At 48.7% G+C, this 20,159-nt stretch overlaps 1 protein-coding gene across 1 annotated transcript in view; it reads right to left on the bottom strand.

Moving 5' to 3' along the window:
* The window catches only part of P3H2 (prolyl 3-hydroxylase 2), a 121,391-nt gene that overhangs the window by 15,153 nt on the left and 86,079 nt on the right, over positions 1-20,159 (bottom strand). The window contains exons 2-8 of the mRNA XM_038416793.2: positions 15,451-15,597; positions 13,685-13,874; positions 7,897-8,028; positions 5,689-5,831; positions 4,541-4,630; positions 3,175-3,215; positions 1,557-1,651 (exon numbers count right to left, since the gene is read on the bottom strand). Of these exons, the coding sequence (XP_038272721.1) occupies positions 1,557-1,651; positions 3,175-3,215; positions 4,541-4,630; positions 5,689-5,831; positions 7,897-8,028; positions 13,685-13,874; positions 15,451-15,597 (838 nt within the window). The remainder of the gene's footprint in view (positions 1-1,556; positions 1,652-3,174; positions 3,216-4,540; positions 4,631-5,688; positions 5,832-7,896; positions 8,029-13,684; positions 13,875-15,450; positions 15,598-20,159) is intronic.

Genomic DNA, 20,159 nt, shown 5'->3' with positions numbered 1-20,159 from the left:
TGAAAACATGGAAAATTTCAGCTAAAGTGAAAATTTCACACAAAAATTAAAGAAAAAAAACCTAAAACCACAAACCAATTAGCTTTTGTACCAGGCAACTTGCTTGAGAGCTCTCAAATACCAGGCTTTCCTACATTCCTTGTGCTATGCCTGGGAGCAAGAGCAATAGATTGATCACTTCCAGCAATGGTGGGCCAAACGCAGCCCCTGGAGGGACATGCAACGTGGTACAAGACTGCCGGGACACTCAGCTCAGGAGGGAGCGTTTGTTGCTGCTGAGAGTGGTGCCTTGATATTAAGGAGGATGGTAGCTATGATGTGCTCCATTGCACACAAACTGGGCTCAGCTGCTGATGATCTGAACAAGTAGCTGATGTGGCCCTGGCAAGTGCAAATGTTAGTTTCCCCTAGTTTTGATCACACAGTGTTATTAATGCTCTGCATCATTTTTGACTGCAATTGCTGACTATGATTTCCAAAGGGAGCAATGGCCAGGATTACCCGGGAAACTTAAGATCTTGTTAAAATGACAGCCAGAGGCAGAACCTTCCCCTCGCCCCATCCAAAGAGCAAAGCAAAGGTCCTGATATTTGACATGCTTTTCTCTCCCACGCAAGCAAGGTGGAGCCGGCTCAGCGGTGGAGACAGGAGATCTGCTATGGCTGGCTTGCTGTCAGGCTGCTTTGAAGCGAAGGAATGGCTTTGGAATTTGGCAAGAGCACACCTGATTTCAAAATCATCCAAGGGAAAAGCTCAGCTGTTAGTATGATAATTGATGGCTATTCTATCTGATTGGGAAACAATCACTGAACCAGTTGAAACCCCTGCAGATAACGTGCCTACCAGGCGTTAGAAGGAAATAACTTGAACTAAGCCAAGATATGAAATTGTGAGCAAGGAGAACAAATATGCAGTGCTCAGAGGACAGGCCTAAGGCTGCTAGCAAAGGGATGGGGACTGGGAATTCCCCCAAAAGTCTAATGCTTCACTGTCACCAAGCGTGCAACTTCAGGCAACAGAGAAAATACTCTCCTCCGGGGTAATGTGCGAGGATTAACAGCCGGACCATGTTTGGAAGGTGAAAGGTGCCACAGAGCACTAAGGGTACATAGTGCTCAGGATCAGTATAAATCACAACACAAGTGAGCTGTAGCTCATGAAAGCTTATGCGCAAATACATTTGTTAGTCTCTAAGGTGCCACAAGTACTCATTTTCTTTTTGCGAATGCAGACTAACACGGCTGCTACTCTGAAACACAGGAACTGCCACATCAGAGCAGCACCTAATCCAGTCTCCTATCTCCAAATTCTGAGCTCACTGGAGAGCGCTCAGCAGTTTGCAGAATTAGGCCCTAATTGCAGGGCATCGTGATGGCAAAATCAATAGGTCCCTCACTTTGGCAGCGTCACACAGAGCTGTAACAAACAGAATTGCAACTCCCACAGCTGACACCAGGATGCGACTCCGTGGCTTCATCCCCTCTAGTGACAGAATATGTGTCTTCATTGCTCACAGAAACCTCTGGTTTGGGTAGAGACCCTTGGCGCAGACTTACCCTCCCGGAGCTCTCGATCCATTTTGGGTGCAGGTTTCTTTCCCAGAGACGGTGCGGGACCAGCTGCCAGCTCACTGTTAACACCCGAGGGGACTCTGGGGAGCAGGAGACAAGAGGAAAAGCCATGAGTTTTCAGTGGGTTTCAGATTCTGGGAATGCTGCTTTTTTTGCAGCCATCAGAAAATCAGTGACACACACACACACACACACACACACACGCACGAAAGGAAACGTGGTGCTGTTCAAAACAGAGTAGGGATTTGGGGTGCCCAACCTGAGACACCTTCAAAAAAAGAGACCAGATTTTTTTTTGGCAGGGCATGGTTCTGCACTTGCTGGACACTGGACCCCTTTACAGTGTCGGCCCCTAAAATCATGAGTCACTTTTGAAAACGCTGGCCTCAGTGTTTGTATGTTGGTTGCATGATCTTCACATCTAAACCGGTACCACCAGAAACTAGCACTTGAGGAAAAGAACAGCATGGCAGACATGTTTAATAATTCAAATATCCAGTGCTGTCCTATAACAGCACAGCTCCTAACGAACCACGGGATTGCCCCTGGGGTCATGGGTCACAATCCATTCAAACTGCCTTTTTAAAACAAAAACCAAACCTTTGGGGTAGTATTTTGTGTTTCTGAAAGGTGCCATAGTCACACCAGAGACTGAAGGTCCCCAGAGCAGGTTCCTTAGGTTTATGGGCAGCAGCCGTGCATGCGATACCTAGGGAGGTGGTGGAATCTCCTTCCATAGTGGTTTTTAAGGTCAGGCTTGACAAAGCCCTGGCTGGGATGATTGGGGGTTGGTCCTGCTTTGAGCAGGGGGTGGGACTAGATGACCTCCTGAGGTCCCTTCCAACCCAGATAGTCTATGATTCTATGCCACCTTGGCTCACCAGTGGAGTTTATCTGTGACCCAGAGGCACTGCAGGGATACATGTGCAGCCCCACACCCTGCTCTATGCACCCATCAGGTCTCACAAGCTAAATACACTAGGACCTCCCAGGAACACCTCCACGCTGCAGGAAGGCTATGAGTGCTTCTACAGGTGGTGCTCTCCCCTCTGAAGGAGTCCGGAGCCCACGGCCCAGCACGGTGCATGGAGATGAGGGTGCTATCCTTTGCATGAGATGTGCGCATCTCGAAACCCTGTGTTTTAAGGAGAGCAGCATGTTCTCCGCACTCACACACAGCACTGGGGCTGAGGAGATCCGGGTTCTAGGTCTTGGCTGGTTGGGTAGCCTTGGTCAAGTCACTTGGGTACTCCGTGCCTCAGTTTCCCCATCAGTAAAACCTGGCTAACACCGTTTCCCTATTAAATCAGGGTGCTGGGAGGTTTAATTCATGAATGTTTGTGACACACTCAGATAAAACCATGATGGGTGCTACAGAAAGGTCTGTAACTAGATGGAAAAGGGACCCATCATTTCCACTGTGTTACTATGCTTGCTGGGATATCTGAAGTTCAGGACTGGAAACATCAGGTACTGCTTCGGTTCTCTTCAGCAAACAGACTGTTCTCTCGATCACAGCAGCGGCCATTTAAAAACCCGGGTGTTGATTCCTGCGAAACCCTAAGTTCCGAAAACAAGGTTGTGTCTTTGGTCAGTGACTTACCTGTGCTCATCCTGACGGGCACCGGAGCGGCTCCAGTAGCTCTGCAATAAGAGAGGGAGGTCAGGTTCTTTACACGGAATGATCGAAGTGACCCACGAAAACGATTTGGGAGGAAAAACAAAACATTGGAGGTTTTTAAACACCGGAGATGGGAATGTAGAAAAAAACCCGTTCCTGGGAACGTGAATGTGATGTCTGTGCTGGCATGTCCCAAGGAGCATGTTTACACACCCCTTCTCTGACCTTCTCTGCAGTGGTCTCTCTGTCTTACACACAAACACACGTGCACAAGCTTTTCTCCATCCAGCGATGCCAAAACACAGGCAGTGGTGCTTGTGTTGCAACTTGCTGATCTCTACAGGAAGGGCAAACAACAAACCAGATATGTTAGCAGCTCTGACATACTCCACGGCACCCTAGAGATGGGGCCAAGATGTGAACTTCAGCATTCCCCTAGTCTAGCCGTGTTCAGAGTCCAGGCATTACAGAGACAAGCCATGCTATGAAGTCTACATCCACATTCATACTTCTCTGAGAGGGTTCAGATCCTTGTATCTCTATCAGGACCATCCCTTCTCCCCACACATTAGGGAAAGGTACACGGGTCACAGTGTCAGCAAATGGCACAAAGCCCATGTAACAGCTGTGGCATTGGTTCTCCCAAAGAAAAAGGTGAGGCAGAAGGGAAAGGAGTGAAGAATCTGCATGCATATTCCACTCTGCACTTCCACATGGGTGGAGTCATGCGTGCATGGCTTTGGAGCACTGTCGCAGTCCAGTGGCATTCAGGATGTTCTCTAATCTGCAAATCCATTACTTCAGTTGCTTACAAAGGATGGTCCAATGGCTAACACACTGGCCTGGAGCCCATGTTCAATTCTCTACTCTGCCACAGCCTTCCTGTGTACCCTTGGGCAAGTTACTTAGCCTCTCTGTGTCTGCCTCAGTTTCCCCAACAGCAAAACATGGATAACATGACTTCCCCAGTAGACCAGAATGCTGGGAGGTTTAATTCTTTAATTGAGTGCTTCACAGATGACAAAACCATGACGAGTGTCACTGAAAGGTCTGTAACTAGACTGAAAAGGGCCCATATTAAAGAATGTGAGACAGTCAGCTACTACAGTGATAGGGGTCTAACAGGTGGGGTCTGTCTCTTTTACACACTGGTAACACCTTTATGGCTTATCAGGCCAATACGTTCTTCTGGACTTAAACGGACATTGATAGACTGCTTTGAGACATACCTCTTCCCTCACTTCACACGCTTGGCCTTGCTAATGGGGACAGAAAACCGGACAGAAATCAAGCGGCAAAGTTTGGAACTAACAAACTGCAATGGCAAGGAAGAGCTACATGTCGTTACCGGCTCGGTGTATGCAAATCCCAGGCCAGTTGCTCCCATCTGCAAGAGGTCGGACTCCAGCTTATGACGCCTCAGAAACTTGGCAGCTTCCTGCAATAGCCGAGGGAAAGGAGAAGGAAGCGTGAGGCTGGTCAAGGCATGAGCCTCCAATTCAGGATTCCTGCATGACTGCGGGAGATTCACTGAGGCTACAAGCACAAACACTTGCCACAGCGATGGAAGGGGTTTTCCATAACTGGAGGAACTGCCCCTGCCCCCGAGAGGCAGTACCAAGACTGCGGGAAGAAATGACCAAACGGCATCTACACTGGGGTTTAGGTCAGCTGAACGATGTCTCTCAGAGGTGTGAATTTTTCATACCCTAAGCAAAGGAGCTAGGTCAACCTAAATTTTAGGTGTAGACCAGGCCTCAGGTTCTCTGCACCCCTCCTTCCCCTGTGTACACGGGCATAACAACCCTGCCCTACTGCAGAGAGCGGTTGTGAGGCTAAATTCCTTATCGATTGTGGGGCACTATGCAAATCGGAGCCAGATAAGTATCTAAGATATATCCAGCTCTGGCAGGAGGAGTCATCTCTCAGGGCTGTGACGGGAACATTCTCCAACAGGGGGAAGGGACCCACTATGGGAAAATTATCGCTACAAAGACATTTCCTCCAGTGGTGACTCAATAAGTCGTGTTTCGTCATCTGACCCAAGGCTAATCCCCACCCCACTTACAGCAAAGCTGTTCCCTGCAGAACAGTTTGGAGTGCTTTGCCCAGTCTAGCTTTAAATGACTCAAGCGGTAAGACCGGCTTTCAGTCAAGCGGTTGACTAACAGCTGTCTGGAGTTCTCCTGATGCTCCTTAGTCTATTTCATCACATTGCTCCTACTCCTGTCCTCTCCCTCCTTGGGCCATACACCTACGTGGGCATCACATCCCCCTTGCTTGGTTGTCATTTGGCTAAAAACTGTCACACCAGCCACTGGCATTAATCCCTAACGTGACCAAGAGAACCACCTGGCCATAATCCTTTAACCTTTCCTCAACATCCGTGATGGTACTAGGAGATTGCCGAATTGCTGCATCAATTGAGCTACTTCTGAACAATGCTTCAGTTGTGGTGCCATGTAGGGTAATTTCAATACATTTATTTATTCTTACCTCTCTGGGTTTGATGGTCTCCGGGTCCATTGCCTCTTCCAAAAGGCTCTTGTAATAATCCGCGTTCTCCAAGACAGCTTCATCGTCCGGGTGGAACAGGAGGTAGGACTTGGCACATTCCAGGGCTTTCACGTACTCGCCAACTGCAAGGGAGCAGAGCAGAGGTTGGGGATGGCATGGAGACTACATGGCATGACTGATCCAGGGGACTCAGGTGTGACAGGTGTGTTGCAGCTAACTAGGAGGAGAGATAAGAAAGAAGCCAGCCAGAGATGGATGGATGAGACTTTTCACTCGTACAGACTTTCACCTGATGGCCCCCAGGCTCATGACAGACATTTATGAATCAGCTCCATCACAGCCCTCTGGAATAGCTGTGTCTTATTGTCTCAATTTTACATAGGGGGAAACCGAGGCACAGAGAAGTTATGTGGCTTTTCCAAGGCCACCCAGCAAATCAGGGACAGAGCTAGGACAGAAGCCTGGAATCAGCAGCAGACCACAGTCCCTGAGAGAAAATAAGGGGGATGGAAATCAGTGAATATGAGAAATGAGCAAGCTCCCAGTTTTAAGTAGGATTTATGATTCTCATGTTGTATTGCCACATTTGCTTATTTTCCTCTTCTCAGGCCCTTAGTATATTCCTCTCTAGGACACTAATTGTAGTTGCTTTTAATAAACAGACCATTGTCTTATCCTACATGTTGTTTTACTATCGACAATAAGCACAAGTAATTACTTCTATGGTCTTGCCAATGTTCGCGATTTTGTTGCGACTCTCGCGATCTTTGGTGTTTATTTTAGGTTGCTACAGGAGATTCTCAGTCTACCTTTTGTTAAAAGAGAAGTTTATAGCCCTAGCGTTTGCAGTAAAAAAGCGCAAAACACAAACCCCAAAGGCTCAGAAACCAGAAAGCCAATGAAAAGATCCCAAAACGTATCATTAAAAAAAGAATCTCATGATTGTTAAGCCAATCTCATGAGTTTGTAGTGGTTGGTTGTGAGCAAATAAGGCTGGTGATGCTGCTTTTTATAAAAGCACTTAGAGCCAGACTTTTTAAAGCTTATTTAGGGGCTAAAGACACAGATAAGCACACAGTGGGATTTTCAACAGTGTGTTGGCATCTAACTCCCCCACCCGGTGCCTATTTAGACACCTAAATACCTTTAAAAATCTGGCCCTTCACTCTTTGCACTTCATTCAGCTTGGAGAGTAACACTAGGCAGGGCTCTTCCACTCTCAGTTTCTAACTGGATTTATTTTCTGGTTCTCATGCTCTCATAGACTAATGTCAGAAGGGACCATCTATTCTAGTCTGACTTCTTACACACTGCAGCCCACAGAACCTCACCCACTCCTGAAATAGACCCCCAACTTCTGGCTGAGTTACTAACGCCCTCAAGTCATGGTTTAAAGACGTCAAGTTACAGAGAATCCACCATTTACACTAGTTTAAACCAGCAAGTGACCCACACCCCAGGCTGCAGAGGGCTCTGCCAATCTGACCTGGGGGGAAATTCCTTCTAGACCCCAAATACGGTGATTGGTTAGACCCTGAACATGTGGGAAAGACCCACCAGGCAGATACCTGGGAAAGAATTATCTGCAGTAACTCAGAGCCCTCCCCATCTACTATCCCATCTCCAGGCAGGGGGGATTTTTGTTACTAGCAGCTGCCAATGGGCCACATGCCATCATAGGCAGTCTCATCATACCATCCCCTCCATACACTTATCAAGCTCAGTCTGGGAGCCAGTTAGTTTTTTTGCCCCCACTGCTCCCCTTGGGAGGCTGCTCCAGAACTTCACGCCTCTGATGATTAGAAATCTTTGTCTAATTTTGAGCCTAACCTTTTGATGGCCAGTTTATGTCCATTTGTTCCTGTGCCCACATTGGTACTTAACTTAAATCACTCCTCACCCTTCCTGGCGTCTAAATAGGCACCGGGTGGGGGAGTTAGATGCCAACACACTGTATCCCTCTGATGTATTTATAGAGAACAATCAGATCTCCCTATAGACTTTGGTTAGGCTACACAAGCCAAGCTCTTTGAGTCTCCTTTCATAAGCTAGCCAGTGCCATTACGTTGTGATGGCATACACCGTACAGGAGAATATTTAAATTCCCAACTAAAGCAGTCTCCACTAACCCAAAAAGAGTAACAAAAGCAAGCAAGGGCTGCTAGAAATTGAGAAGCCCAGCTTTACCTCTGTAATAGGCAAACTGCAAGTAGTCATAATGGAGGGGAAGGTAGTTCTCAATGGGTGATAAACGCCCAGGACGGGTGGCAAGTTCTCGGACACACTCATGTTGACACACCAGGATCTGCATGTAGTGATCTGCAAAGGAAAGAGAGATATGACAATGTCTGTGCTCAGAAGGCTGATGATCAGCTCTTGAGAGATGAGCTCAGCTGGGTTTATGGAGACCAACTTTCACGTCACAAGTAGATCAAAGACACAGGGGCCCCATCCTGTAAGCTGCTGAGTATACTCTGAGAAGTCAATGGGACATAAGGGTGCTCAGCAATTTACAGGAACATGTTGTCCACGCCCAATATCTGGGCCTTCTGCCATGCTCTTTCTAACAGGACTCATAACTCAACTCAGGTCTTGAGCATCTTGCAAGCACATACTCTTCAGGCACAGCTTGGTTGCAGGTGTCTGATGTTTTACTCCATGTTAATTTCCAAGGGTGTACATTTTGCACACATGGTGAGGAGAGACTGTGCTGTGGAAACTACTATTTCTGTCTAAAGCCATAGCAAAGCCACCTCAACATACAATAGGCCTCTTGAGAGATCTTTGCAATGGGAATTAACTGAAGTTGTCAGACTCTAAGGGTCAAAACTCTGAGGGACACCAAGAAGGAGATCAAAGAAACTTGAGATGTGAAAGATTTATGAAGTCATCTAGCCCTTTGGGTGAGGAACAGGGCAAGATTGCTCTCTACTGCATATTTTCCAGTGGTTTGTTCAATTCATTTTTAAATGTGTCTTGCAACAACGTTTCTACTGCTTCCTTTTGGAGACTAATCTATAAAATAACAGGATCTATTAGAAAGTTCTGACTGACTCACAGCCTATAATTTCCTGTGTTCAATTTCATCCCTTGACAACGAAATATACTCCTGTTGCAGCACTCTTTCAAAAGACTTAAGAACTGGATCGTTGATTCTTTCTCTATTGCAACAGCATAATGCACAATACGGGACACATACCAACTGAGTGACATTTTGAGATTAATACTGCTGCAAGCCAGGCTGGGAAGTTCAATGCAATCATTCAAGCTAAACAGGACGGAATGTATGCTAATAATATTAAGGGGAGGAATGCTATCGGCAGAACACCTCTGTTCATTGCTTCTTAAAGATGACAAATTTCTCCGGTTAATTTAACTGAATGGCAAACATCTGCCATAAACAAGATTTCTAACTGGTGAAAGCATACAGTACATGTGCTGTGTCAGCTGTACCATTTACAAGCTAAAGCGGACATCTGATTCCACTTTGGGACCTTTTCTGCAATGTACTTACAAATCCACTTTGCTTGCTGTGTCTCTGTATGCAATTAAAATTTTTAAGGAACAAACATGGGTTGAAATAAAACATGAGGTCTGCTACCAGAGCGCTCCCCCGAGCTGCCAAAATGCTGGCTTTAGGAATTTACATTGAAATCAAGTGGAAACTCAAAACAGTCCCCGTCTGGGGATTCAAAGAACTGTTAGCGTGAGTGGACATTTGATTTTCCAGACACACTCTGAATTGTGCACTAAAGAGAGAGTGGGGGGAGGGGAAAGCTAAACTTTAAACCTACTGGGAGCATCCTAGAACTGAAGGTTGGCAGCAGATCCTAATATCAATCATCACTGACATAGAGTGCTTCCCCTCAATGCTCTCAAAGCGTCCTTCAAAACTTTACAGGCGATAGTGCAGGAATCATTACCTGCCATTGAAATGCAGCCACCTCTGGGGTAGAGAGTGGCAGCACCACAAAATAGCTCAGGATAGGAAATGAAACATGGTTTTGGAGAAACTTAAAACCGTTTTCTCAGTAGCATCAGAATTCCTTCTTTCCACTAAATATAAAGAGGCTGGGAACCAGAGACCTGTCAGTAAATTATAGAGTAAGACATCCTGTAATATATCACTCTCAGTCCTCTGTAGAAAGACAAGTAACAGCAATGGGAGTCTATGTTATTTTGCCTAGCTGCTCCAGTCAAGCTGGTTTCTATGGGTGGCTGGATGGCTCTGGGACTTGGTAACGGGCTATAAACTCTTTCACCTCCTGGTCATGGATTTAAGTCTCAGTGAGAACTGAAAACCTTTCCCATGTGATGGCTGCTCAGTGGCCTCTAGGAAGGGAGTTTCTTGGTCATTCTCAAGTTCCCAATGGACAGCATCACAAAAACCATTCACACCACTGGCCCCAGTAGGCAGCAAGGCCAAGGGCTGAGCTGGCCAAGGACATGGAAGAATCTTCTCAGTCTAGATGAGGTCCCTCCACGTCCATTGTGAGAAACAGGGTGAAGGGAGGTTGCACTGCCCACACTATCTGCTCCGGGGCTTCACTCTCCAAAGCTCCCAGGCACCCTTCACTAATGTCACGGTGACACTCCTCTTCCTCCTGGTACGACCTGATTCTGTTGCTGCTCTGACTATTCCCCCAAACGTCTCCCCCCCACCTCAACACAAGCAATTGCCATCAGAGCGCAAAGCCACCGTGCGCAGCGAGAGCAACATACGTGCACTAAACCAGCATGACTTTTGCCAACTTTGAATGAGTCCCACCTGCAGCATTGCCAAATGATCTCCCCAAAGGAGGTGATCAAAGCCGTCTGACACTAGGACTGTCTCCTCGGGACTCACAGCAAAGAACCCTCTGTTTGGAAAGAGGTGGGAACGCAGCAGGGCTGGTCTCTGGGCACATGCTCCAGGGGGAGGAGGAGCTGCAGATTTTCCTGGTCTCATGCATGATGATGCCCAGGGTTTGGTATAGGTAACCTGAGAGGATGGATGGCAGAGTGGTGTTAGCCTATCACACAGAGACTCTTAGGGCTATCTGCACACAAAAGTGGTACTTTCATTATACTGGTGTAGTTTTAACTATGTTGGTACAGTTAAAGCACTACAAGCCTCCTAGTATGGATAGGTTTCAGAGTAGCAGCCGTGTTAGTCTGTATTCGCAAAAAGAAAAGGAGTACTTGTGGCACCTTAGAGACTAACAAATTTATTAGAGCATAAGCTTTCGTGAGCTACGAAATGCATCCGATGAAGTGAGCTGTAGCTCACGAAAGCTTATGCTCTAATAAATTTGTTAGTCTCTAAGGTGCCACAAGTACTCCTTTTCTTTTTGCTAGTATGGATAGAGTTACACAGTTATAAAAAGGTGCTTACACTGGGATAGCTTATTCCTGTATGGAAAGGGGAATAAGATATTCCAGAAGAAGACACCTTTATGCCAATATAACTATATCTACACTAGGGTATGTACTGGTGTATCTACATTGGCGAGGGTTGGGAGTGGGGAATGACATCCCTAACTGACATACAGGTATGAAATCTACCTGCAGATCAGGTCTTTGAAAACTTCTCTTTTTTTCTTGCATGAGTAAATATTAAAACAAACAAACAAAACAATCTGCTGTCTTGTTCCAAAAACGATCAATTGATAAATCATCAGGTAAAGAGTCTTCCCTCTTTTTGTGCTAATGGTTTCCCATCTCATTGGTCTCAGTTAGGCTCTCAACTTTGTATTAGCAAATGAGTTTTGACACAAATAAAAACTAATCTGCATTTGAATGGAAATATTTTCCATAGCAGTAGAAGAAAAACAATCCCCCCAAAACCGTGCATCAGCTCTCAGAGCTGACAGGCCAACTGCAGATATATGAGACTGCTGAGGCCAAGTGGGCTCAAATTTATTGTTATGCTTTCCCTCACTGCTAATTACAGGCAATCCAGTTTATGGAGAGAGGGTTCCCACTTAACCCTGCCTTGCTCAGGGCCACACATGCAAATCAAAGGACAACAGAGCAGCAGTGTTCAATTCCCTGCACAGGTTTCTAATCTCTAGTAATTCTTTGCCGCTTCCCCATTATTTTAGCATCTATCCCATTTTTTTCGTCAGTGTCCCTGGCCTTTTCAGACAATGAGCTGTTCAGAATATGACCTGGCAAAATCTCCCTCTCCCTACCTAACTGAAAACAAGGGATGAAGTGTGCTAGGCCTGTTTATCATTCCTGCCCATCCCGGGACCCAGCTGTGCAGCCCTCCCGATCTCAGGAAGTCTAGGCAGCTGGAAGGTCGGATGCTCATGTCGGTAGAAGTACAGGACTGGGAGCCAGGAGATCTGTGTTCCATTCTTGACTCTGCCAGTGACTCGCTGACTGATCACGGGTAAGCTGCTTCCTCTCTGTGCCCCCGTTTCCCCCTCTTTATAAACAGGGTGGTAACTCCTCTCCTCGGGGTGCTATGCAACATTTGCACAATGCTTTTAGATCCCTCAGCTGGAAAGAGCTATAGAAGGGCAATGTCTAGCTGTTATCACTCACTGGGTTGTGAACACATTATCCTGACCCAGGGGCCTCATTGCTCCCAACTCCAGGCTCCTGTGTGCCAGACTTTGGAGCAGGGCAGCAAGTGCACAATTGGCAGAATCTGGATTCCTGACGTTTGGGGGTTTTGGTTCAGCCTGTTACAGTGACAGGGACCAGTCGTGAAATTCAGATGCAGACTCATCATGGACTTCAGGGATGAAGTTGGACCCCTGCATGCACAGGTTCAGAAACAGCCTTTGTATTTGGTGGGCACAAAACCTAGCTAGTTTTAAAGATGGAACATGCTAAGTTTATGAATGAGCTCATATGACAGGGCTGCCTCCAATGGCAGGGCACTGGACTCTATGACTAGGGCCCTACCAAATTTATGGCCATGAAAAATGCATCACAGCCCATGAAATCTGGTCTTCTGTCATGAAATCTGGCCTTTTCTGTGCTTTTATCCTATACTTTACAGATTTCATGAGGGAGACCAGCGTTTCTCAAACTGGGGGTCATGACCCAAAAGGGGGCTACGGGGGGTGGTAGGGTCACAAGTTTATATTAGTGGGGGTCGCAGTATTACCACCCTCACTGCCTTCAGAGCTGGGTGGTCAGAGAGTGCCGGCTGCTGACTGAGGGCCCAGCTCTGCAGGCAGCAGCTCAGAAGTAAGGGTGGCAATACCGTACTGTGCCATCCTTCCTTCTGCGCTGCCGATGGCTCTGCCTTCAGAGCTGGGCTCCTGCCAGCAGCCGCTGCTCTCCAGCTGCCCAGCTCTGAAGGCAGCACCGCCACCGCCAGCAGCGCAGAAGTAAGGGTAGCAGTACTGCACCCCCCCGCCGACAATAACTTTGCAACTTCCTTTTGGACCAGGATCCCTACAATTACAACACCATGAAATTTCAGATTCAAATAGCTGAAATAATAACATTTAAAAAATCATAAATCGTATGACCGTGAAATTGACAGGGCCCTAGCAATGATCCATGAGGTTTCTTCAGTCCTGTGTCCTTATGCACATTGTTCTAGACCCCTTAGCATCTTCAAAACACTTTACACACAGCTAGCTAGTGCACGGCAAAGCAGCGCACTGGTAAGGCAGATGTTAATGTCCCCGTTTGGTGGAGGGGAAAACGGAGGCAGGGAGGTGGAGGACCTGATTTTCAGAAGTGCTGAGCACCCATAACACCAACTGTAATCAATGAAAATTGCAGGTGCTCAGCACCTCTGAACGTGAGCCCCAAGCCCGCTGAAGGAGATGGTTTTCAATTCAGGGTTAAAAGGAGAAGTCCCTGGGTCCCAGCTGGCTTTACAGTTCAGCGCTGCTGGTTATTGAAGGGAAGCTGCTTTGCCAAATTCAGCAACGGTATTAAAGTTTATAGTTATAAACACCCCAGGAGCCAAGGCACATACACGTCCTGTGCCTTAAAGGGTCTTGGGGATTGGATGAGACCTCACCTGCAATTGCTTCATAGAGGTCAGCTTTATACTCCAAGTACTCGTACTCCTCGAACCGCTGAGGCCCCTCGCACATGACCCGGCACTCCACATCCGCGGTGTAGTAGCCCTGCAGCGCTTGCTCCAAGGACTCGATGGCCAGCACGTACGCTTCTTGATCATAGTGCTTCACCCCTGCACTGTAGTTCTCCTGCAAAGAAGCCTGACAGTCTCATTAGGCAGCTGGGAACCAGTTCCAAACACGTACAGACACAGGCCACGTGCCAGACAGCGAGGCCCAAAGATTTACAAGTGTATAGGCACTGCCGCGCTCAGCATCGCCACCCATGCCTACCAGATTTAGGAGCCTAAGTCTCATTTTTTAAAAAGGATTTAGGCACTCTGGAGCCTGAACAGCCTTGACTGTCAAAGGGATTTAGGCTCCAAGTGCCTAACCCCCTTTTGAAAGTAAGACTTAGGCTCCTAAATCAGGTAGGTGCTGTAACGCTGGGATTAAATCAGTGCCCATGTGGCACACTGATCTAAAAGAGAATCCTGTAGAACTGCACATTATGCTGAATGAACAGTGATGTTTGCTTAATGAACCTCCTGTGTGTAAATTCTCCAGAGCTCTACGAAATCATTAACCAGTGACTGCGATGAGCCTAGTTTTTGGGTTCATTTTGGTTGCTTCATAAAGCAGTTGTAAAGCTGGCTTAACCAGCTGGGCACTACCAGATAACATCGGCCATATACAAGACCTTACTGAGTCAATGGGAGTTTTTGCATTGGCTTCAATGGGCTTTGGATCATGCTCATGGACCTGACATAACACCGGTACCTCTCCCAGCATTGGCATCGGTGGCATAGCTGGGAAAAAAGAGGCATCTGTGCTCTGGATCAGTCCAGGAATGAAGATGGCTTAAATCCCCCTTTGTCACCCCCACCTCACTCATACCATCCTGTGCTCGTACATCTCAGGGGGTCTGGAGAATCCAGCCCCCATGTAAATGTGAGAGAGCCAGGATGTGTAAACCCATTTACTGAGCCGTCCGTCAAACCAAGCCATTGCTGATACTGAAAGTAGTCAGCGTGTGAGTCAGCAGCTCCTCTACGGAGAGGACAGGTTGGAGTGTTGTGTCACCGGGCATACGACAGGGGATTCTTATAACTGAGGATGTGCGGTCAGCTCCAAGAGGACACGCATCAGAAAACAAAAGGGAATTCTGACAGATTTGTTTTCCAGTTGAACCTTCACGACCAGAGAACACTGGCATGTCCACTGCCAGCCAGAGCTTAGCCCTCAGAATTGCACATTTGATGCATTGCCTTGGATGTACATGGATAAAACAGGTGGGTGAGTAAGTGCCCTAGCTAAATGCATATGGCTGGACTACAGTGAAAATACAGTTGCACAGACGCCTGAATGGAAGTGTAAATGAATGCAAAATGACCATGCTACCAAATCTATGTTTACTGATGTAAATCAGAGACACCGTGGTTATATCTTGGCTATGCACAGGGTAATGGCACAGCCAGGCAGATGCTACGAGGTGGGAATTGACAAACGCTGCCTTTCTAATGCCCAGCACAGACATGGCCGAAGGCTCACACACCGATATTCTCTAGCTAGCACGAGCTCACGTTACAGCATTGCAAACGCCATCCAACCGAGCTTGGCCAGTAGCCCGTGTTACCTTCCTCCAGGCCCAAAACTCTTCCCCAAGCTGGCTGACACTTGACATACGTGTTCAGCTCAGTGGAGAGAGCTGGTTTCCCAAACTCACCATGTGCGGCTTGGCTTCTCGATCAACCAGATGGACCTTCCCAGCCATGGTTTTGTAGTTCTCAATGTCCTGCTGCATTTCCATGTGCTCAGGGTTTGCCATGAAGAAGGTATGAGCTGCATCTGCTGCCTCCTCCAGCTGGTTCAGCTAAAACAAGGAAAGAAACAGGCAGCTGGTAAGTGCCCTGCTAAGCCAAGCCAGAACCGTCCTCCATATGAAGGCACCACACAAGATTTCTTCTGCCACCTACCACTGCTCAGCATTCTGGGGCCATTTAGGACCAAGCTACCACTGCCGCTGAACACAGGGTGGAAATCCTGCCATTTTGTCTGTCCTAAGGGTGCATCAATGGCCAAAAGCAGGAACTGGGAAGGGACCAGCAGCAAATGAGATCAACATTGAGTGATGAGCGAAATCAAGGAAAAACTGAGCATGCAGAATGAAGGAAGTGATTTCAGTGCCAGAGCCAGCCTGGTGCAGGGCAGTTAGGAGATAGGGAGTCTGTTTCCGCCTGCCTGCGTGACCTTGGGCAAGTCACTTTGCTTCTCTGCGACTCAGTTTCCCCAAGTGTACTATGGGATAGCAGCTCCTTCAGAGGTGGGTGCAGGCACAGAACAGCAGTAACTGCTGCTTGGAGCCAGTAAATACACACAGCCTGGTGCCGAGACTGGCTATGCCTAAATCATTGTTGCCACGTTTGCCCTGACACATCGTGGAACACAAACCCTAGGGCAGTGGTCCTCAAAGCCGGTCTGCCGCTTGTTCAGGGAAAGCCCCTGGTGCACCGGACCGGTTTGTTTACCTGCCACATCTGCAGGTTCAGCCGATCGTGGCTCCCACTGGCCGCGGTTCACTGCTCCAGGCCAATGGGGGCTGCGGGAAGTGGCGCGGGCCAAGGGACGTGCTGGCTGCCCTTCCTGTAGACCCCACTGGCCTGGAGTGGTGAACCACGGCCACTGGGAGCCGCGAGCGGCTGAACCTGCAGACGTGGCAGGTAAACAAACTGGTCCGGTGCGCCAGGGGCTTTCCCTGAACAAGCGGCGGACCGGCTTTGAGGACCACTGCCCTAGGCGACGTGTGGAAGAAATCTGGGCGGGTCTGGGGGGTGGGGAAGCATGAAAGACCAGCCACCCCTCCCATTCTAGACCCCTCTAAACTCTCTGACCTGAATCCCCATGGAAGCCCCGCACTGGAAGGGAACATCCTGCAGTGGAAGTACCCTGCCCATCTGCTTTTCCTGCAGCCAGACCCAGGGCTCCAGGCTCTCCTTGGCTTGCACAGGGGACCATGGAGCCCTTGCCAGGCGATTTTAAATTGCAAACAGGCAGATTCTGCTGTCAATCACACCGATGTCATCTGCAGTTAATCCCACTGAGTTAAATTACTCCAGATTTACACTGGTGTAACTGCTATCAGATGCTGGCCCTGCACTGGTCAAGGCCTCCTACACATGTAGAGAGTCCAGCCCTGTGCACACCAGCTGCAGCTGCGGGATCTGCAGGGAAAGAGACAGATGTGGTAAAACATCTGCCTGCTGACAGCCATACACACCATGATGGGGAGAGAAAAGGATAGGAGACAGCTTCACTGGCTGAGGCCCCTGCCCCCAGAATTAATCACAGCACCATAGAGAAAGAGCAGGTGCAGTTCGGGAGCCCAAGGGCTGTCCAAGCTGAAGGCTGGTTGCTAGTGGTGCTAGACTCTCAGGGCCTGATTCTCCTCCAACGGCAGGGGGCAGAGGCCCACCAAGCACGGAAATCCCACTTAACCCTGGCGGTGGTTTCACCGACGCTCCCTCATGTCTCCGCTCCTCACATCCGACTCGGTAAATGGGGGGGCCCACGGTTGCGTAAGTAGATTGCAGCGAGGGAGAGGAGCAGGGTGGGCCTAGCCCCAGCCTGCCCTTATTGCACCAGCCTCAGAGCAAGGGAGGAGGGGACGCACACCGGGAAAGCTTGTGGCGCCCACTGGAGAGTCTGTCTGAGTCAACCAGAAAGCCCCCGGGGATTCCCACCTCCGCACCCCCTCCTCAGTAACGGGGCCTGTCGCTTCCAGCCTGAAACCTTCATAACGATCAGCCTCCGCCGATCAAAGCCACTCCATGCAGCCAGCTCACAATGGTACAAGGGCCTCCGCCCGCAACGAGTGGAGGAGTCGTCGCACCTAACTGATGGGGGGGCGGGAGGGGGGGCACAAGGGAGCAGCGTGATGGTCCGAGAAGCGCTGCATGCAGCAGGCCCAGCACCCCAGCTGCCAGGCCACTGCCTGTGGTTTTCAGGCATCCCGGGAGAGGCGAGTCGGGGGGAGCGATTTCCCAGGTGCACTGCCCTGCCTACACGGTCAGACATTATCTCCCTGAAATGCCTCCTGCCTGCGTGCGGCACCAGGAAGCAGATTCCAGCCACACTTGTGCACATGTGGGAAATTCAGTCTCGATTACAACCATTTGACAGAGACCGAGCACGCCAGACTTCCTCCCAGAGGGACCACAAAGCCTGGCCGGCTCCCAGAGGATGCTACTCACCCGGGAGAGGACAAGAGCCCGTGCTGAATGCTGGCCAGTTGAAAGCCGCACACAGTGTCACAGCACAGCACGACCGAGGGTCAAGCGCTGTAGGGCTGGGAACACGAACCGCCTGCCACTTGGCCAGCACCACGGCTTGTTGGTAAACCACACTGGTTTGTTTGCTTTGGTGCTGTCTGCTGCTCAGATTCCCAGACCAGATAATTGGCAAGGGGGTCCTTCCATTTGTTGCCTTCTTTCTTAGTCTATGCTGTGGCTCAAGATGTAGGTCACAACGAAGTAGCACACCCTGAATCAGCAGGTCGTCTGCCCAGCACACGGCTGGACCAGCTTGCACCGCTCGGACTTTGATTTGTGTGACTGGTCACACTTTATATTACGGTTCCATTTAGCAACAGTCAATGCAGGGTTAATACATGACTGACAGATGTTTCAACAAATGGTAAAGCAATTGTCAGCATGTCTGCCTGGTCTATAGGTTGCTTGTGACATGGGTTATGGGAATTTATAGCTCTTCTACAGGTGTTCATACCCCTCTATAACATGTACTACTTGTGTTTAACAGCTATCAATCCTTTCTAAACCATTCATCCATGGAACCTAAATAATAATTGTGACCATTTTATGTACAGACACTCCTCACTGTAACATCCCCACACATCATAAAGTTTGCCCTGACAACTCTCCTGTGAGTATCATCTGCTACATTTTATCCACTGGGGAGTGCAGATATGCAGAGGTTAAGGCCCAGATTCGTAAAGGGAATTAGGCACCTAAGTTTCACTGATTTCAATTGGTGCCTAATTCCCCTTTAAGGAGCTGGGCCTAAGTGACTTGCCAAAGGCCATGCAGGAAGAATGTGGCAGAGCTCCAAGTTCCCAGCCTGGTACCCTAACCACAGGACAATCTTGTCTCTGCATTTCTCTCAGTTTCTGCACATTTCTCACCCCTCTCCTCCATCTGTTTACAGCACATTCCAGTCAGTCCCTGAGGAACAAGCTGTGCTGCTAGCAGTGGCGCAATGCACCGAGGAAAGGGGTGAGAGTAATGGACATGCCACATAGCTTGGAGCAGGGCATTATGTCTGAGCAGAATGTTTACGCCCTATGGGGAATTGCTAGTTTTGCATCAAAGGCTTGTCAAAATGTAGCCGTGACATTCAAACTGAAAATGTATTTTCACATCTCATGGCAAAAGAAATCAATACCTGAACTGCTTGGAGGTAAGGGGAATCTGTGATGCTTTAACTTCACACTGGATGAAAACAGACCCATTGGCAAGATGGAACGTGCTACGTTCCACTAGGAAACCAGCCACATATTGAGCAAAGGTCAGTCCACTCTTGAGCGATGAACACGCAAGAAGTTTCATGTTTTTATCTTCCAAATGCAAAAAAAAACCCCACCCCACCTCCAAAAAACCCCACAAAAATCCCCCCCAAAACAAAACAAAAACCAAAAACTGTACTGCGAAATCCCACAAGATATTGATGCTTTGAGGCACAACACTGCCCCAAACTGAACAGGTATGTTTAATCTTAGCCTAGATTATCCCAGGGAAACCTGAAGGCAGAAGGAGACCTCCACATGCAGATCTCCTCTGCTCAATGCAGAAGCTGCTTCCGTGATACTAGCCCCCACGGCCTGGCATCCAGCAGAGGGCTCTCCATGAGGTCAGGATCTCAGCAGGAGATTGGGAGGAGCGGGGTTATAAAAAAAAAAAAAGGATGGTCGGAATGCCGCCCCTGGAATTATGCCGCCCCAAGCACGTGCTTGCTTTGCCGGTGCCTAGAGCCGGTCCTAGCTGCCTTGTGGCAATTACCTAGAAGGGGTGTCCATCTGAGGCTCTGGTTCTTTTCTTGTGGCTTCAGCATGGGGATCTGAAGCCATCCCAGCTCTTTGGGATCCCTGGAGCCTATTGGATTTGGGGACAGAGCAGCAACTCATTCTACAGGGGGAGGGGCAAACTCCGTAAATTGGTGCTCACTGGCTTTTCCTTCCCTGTCAGGGACTAAGGCTATGTCTGCACGACATGCCAGGAGTGTGATTCCCCTGCTCGTGTACACATATGTGAGCATAAAGAGCCGTGCAGCTGGTGGAGGGCAGGGAGCTGCAGCGGAGGCACGGCTGAGCCTGAAACCGGTGGGTACGTACATGCTAGTCTAGTTTCAGGCATCATAGAATCA

Source organism: Dermochelys coriacea, chromosome 9 (genome assembly GCF_009764565.3).
Source record: "Dermochelys coriacea isolate rDerCor1 chromosome 9, rDerCor1.pri.v4, whole genome shotgun sequence".
In the NCBI taxonomy this organism is placed as follows: domain Eukaryota; kingdom Metazoa; phylum Chordata; order Testudines; family Dermochelyidae; genus Dermochelys; species Dermochelys coriacea.
The sequence above is the reverse complement of the archived record's forward strand: the minus strand, read 5'-3'. Positions and strand labels throughout refer to the sequence as shown.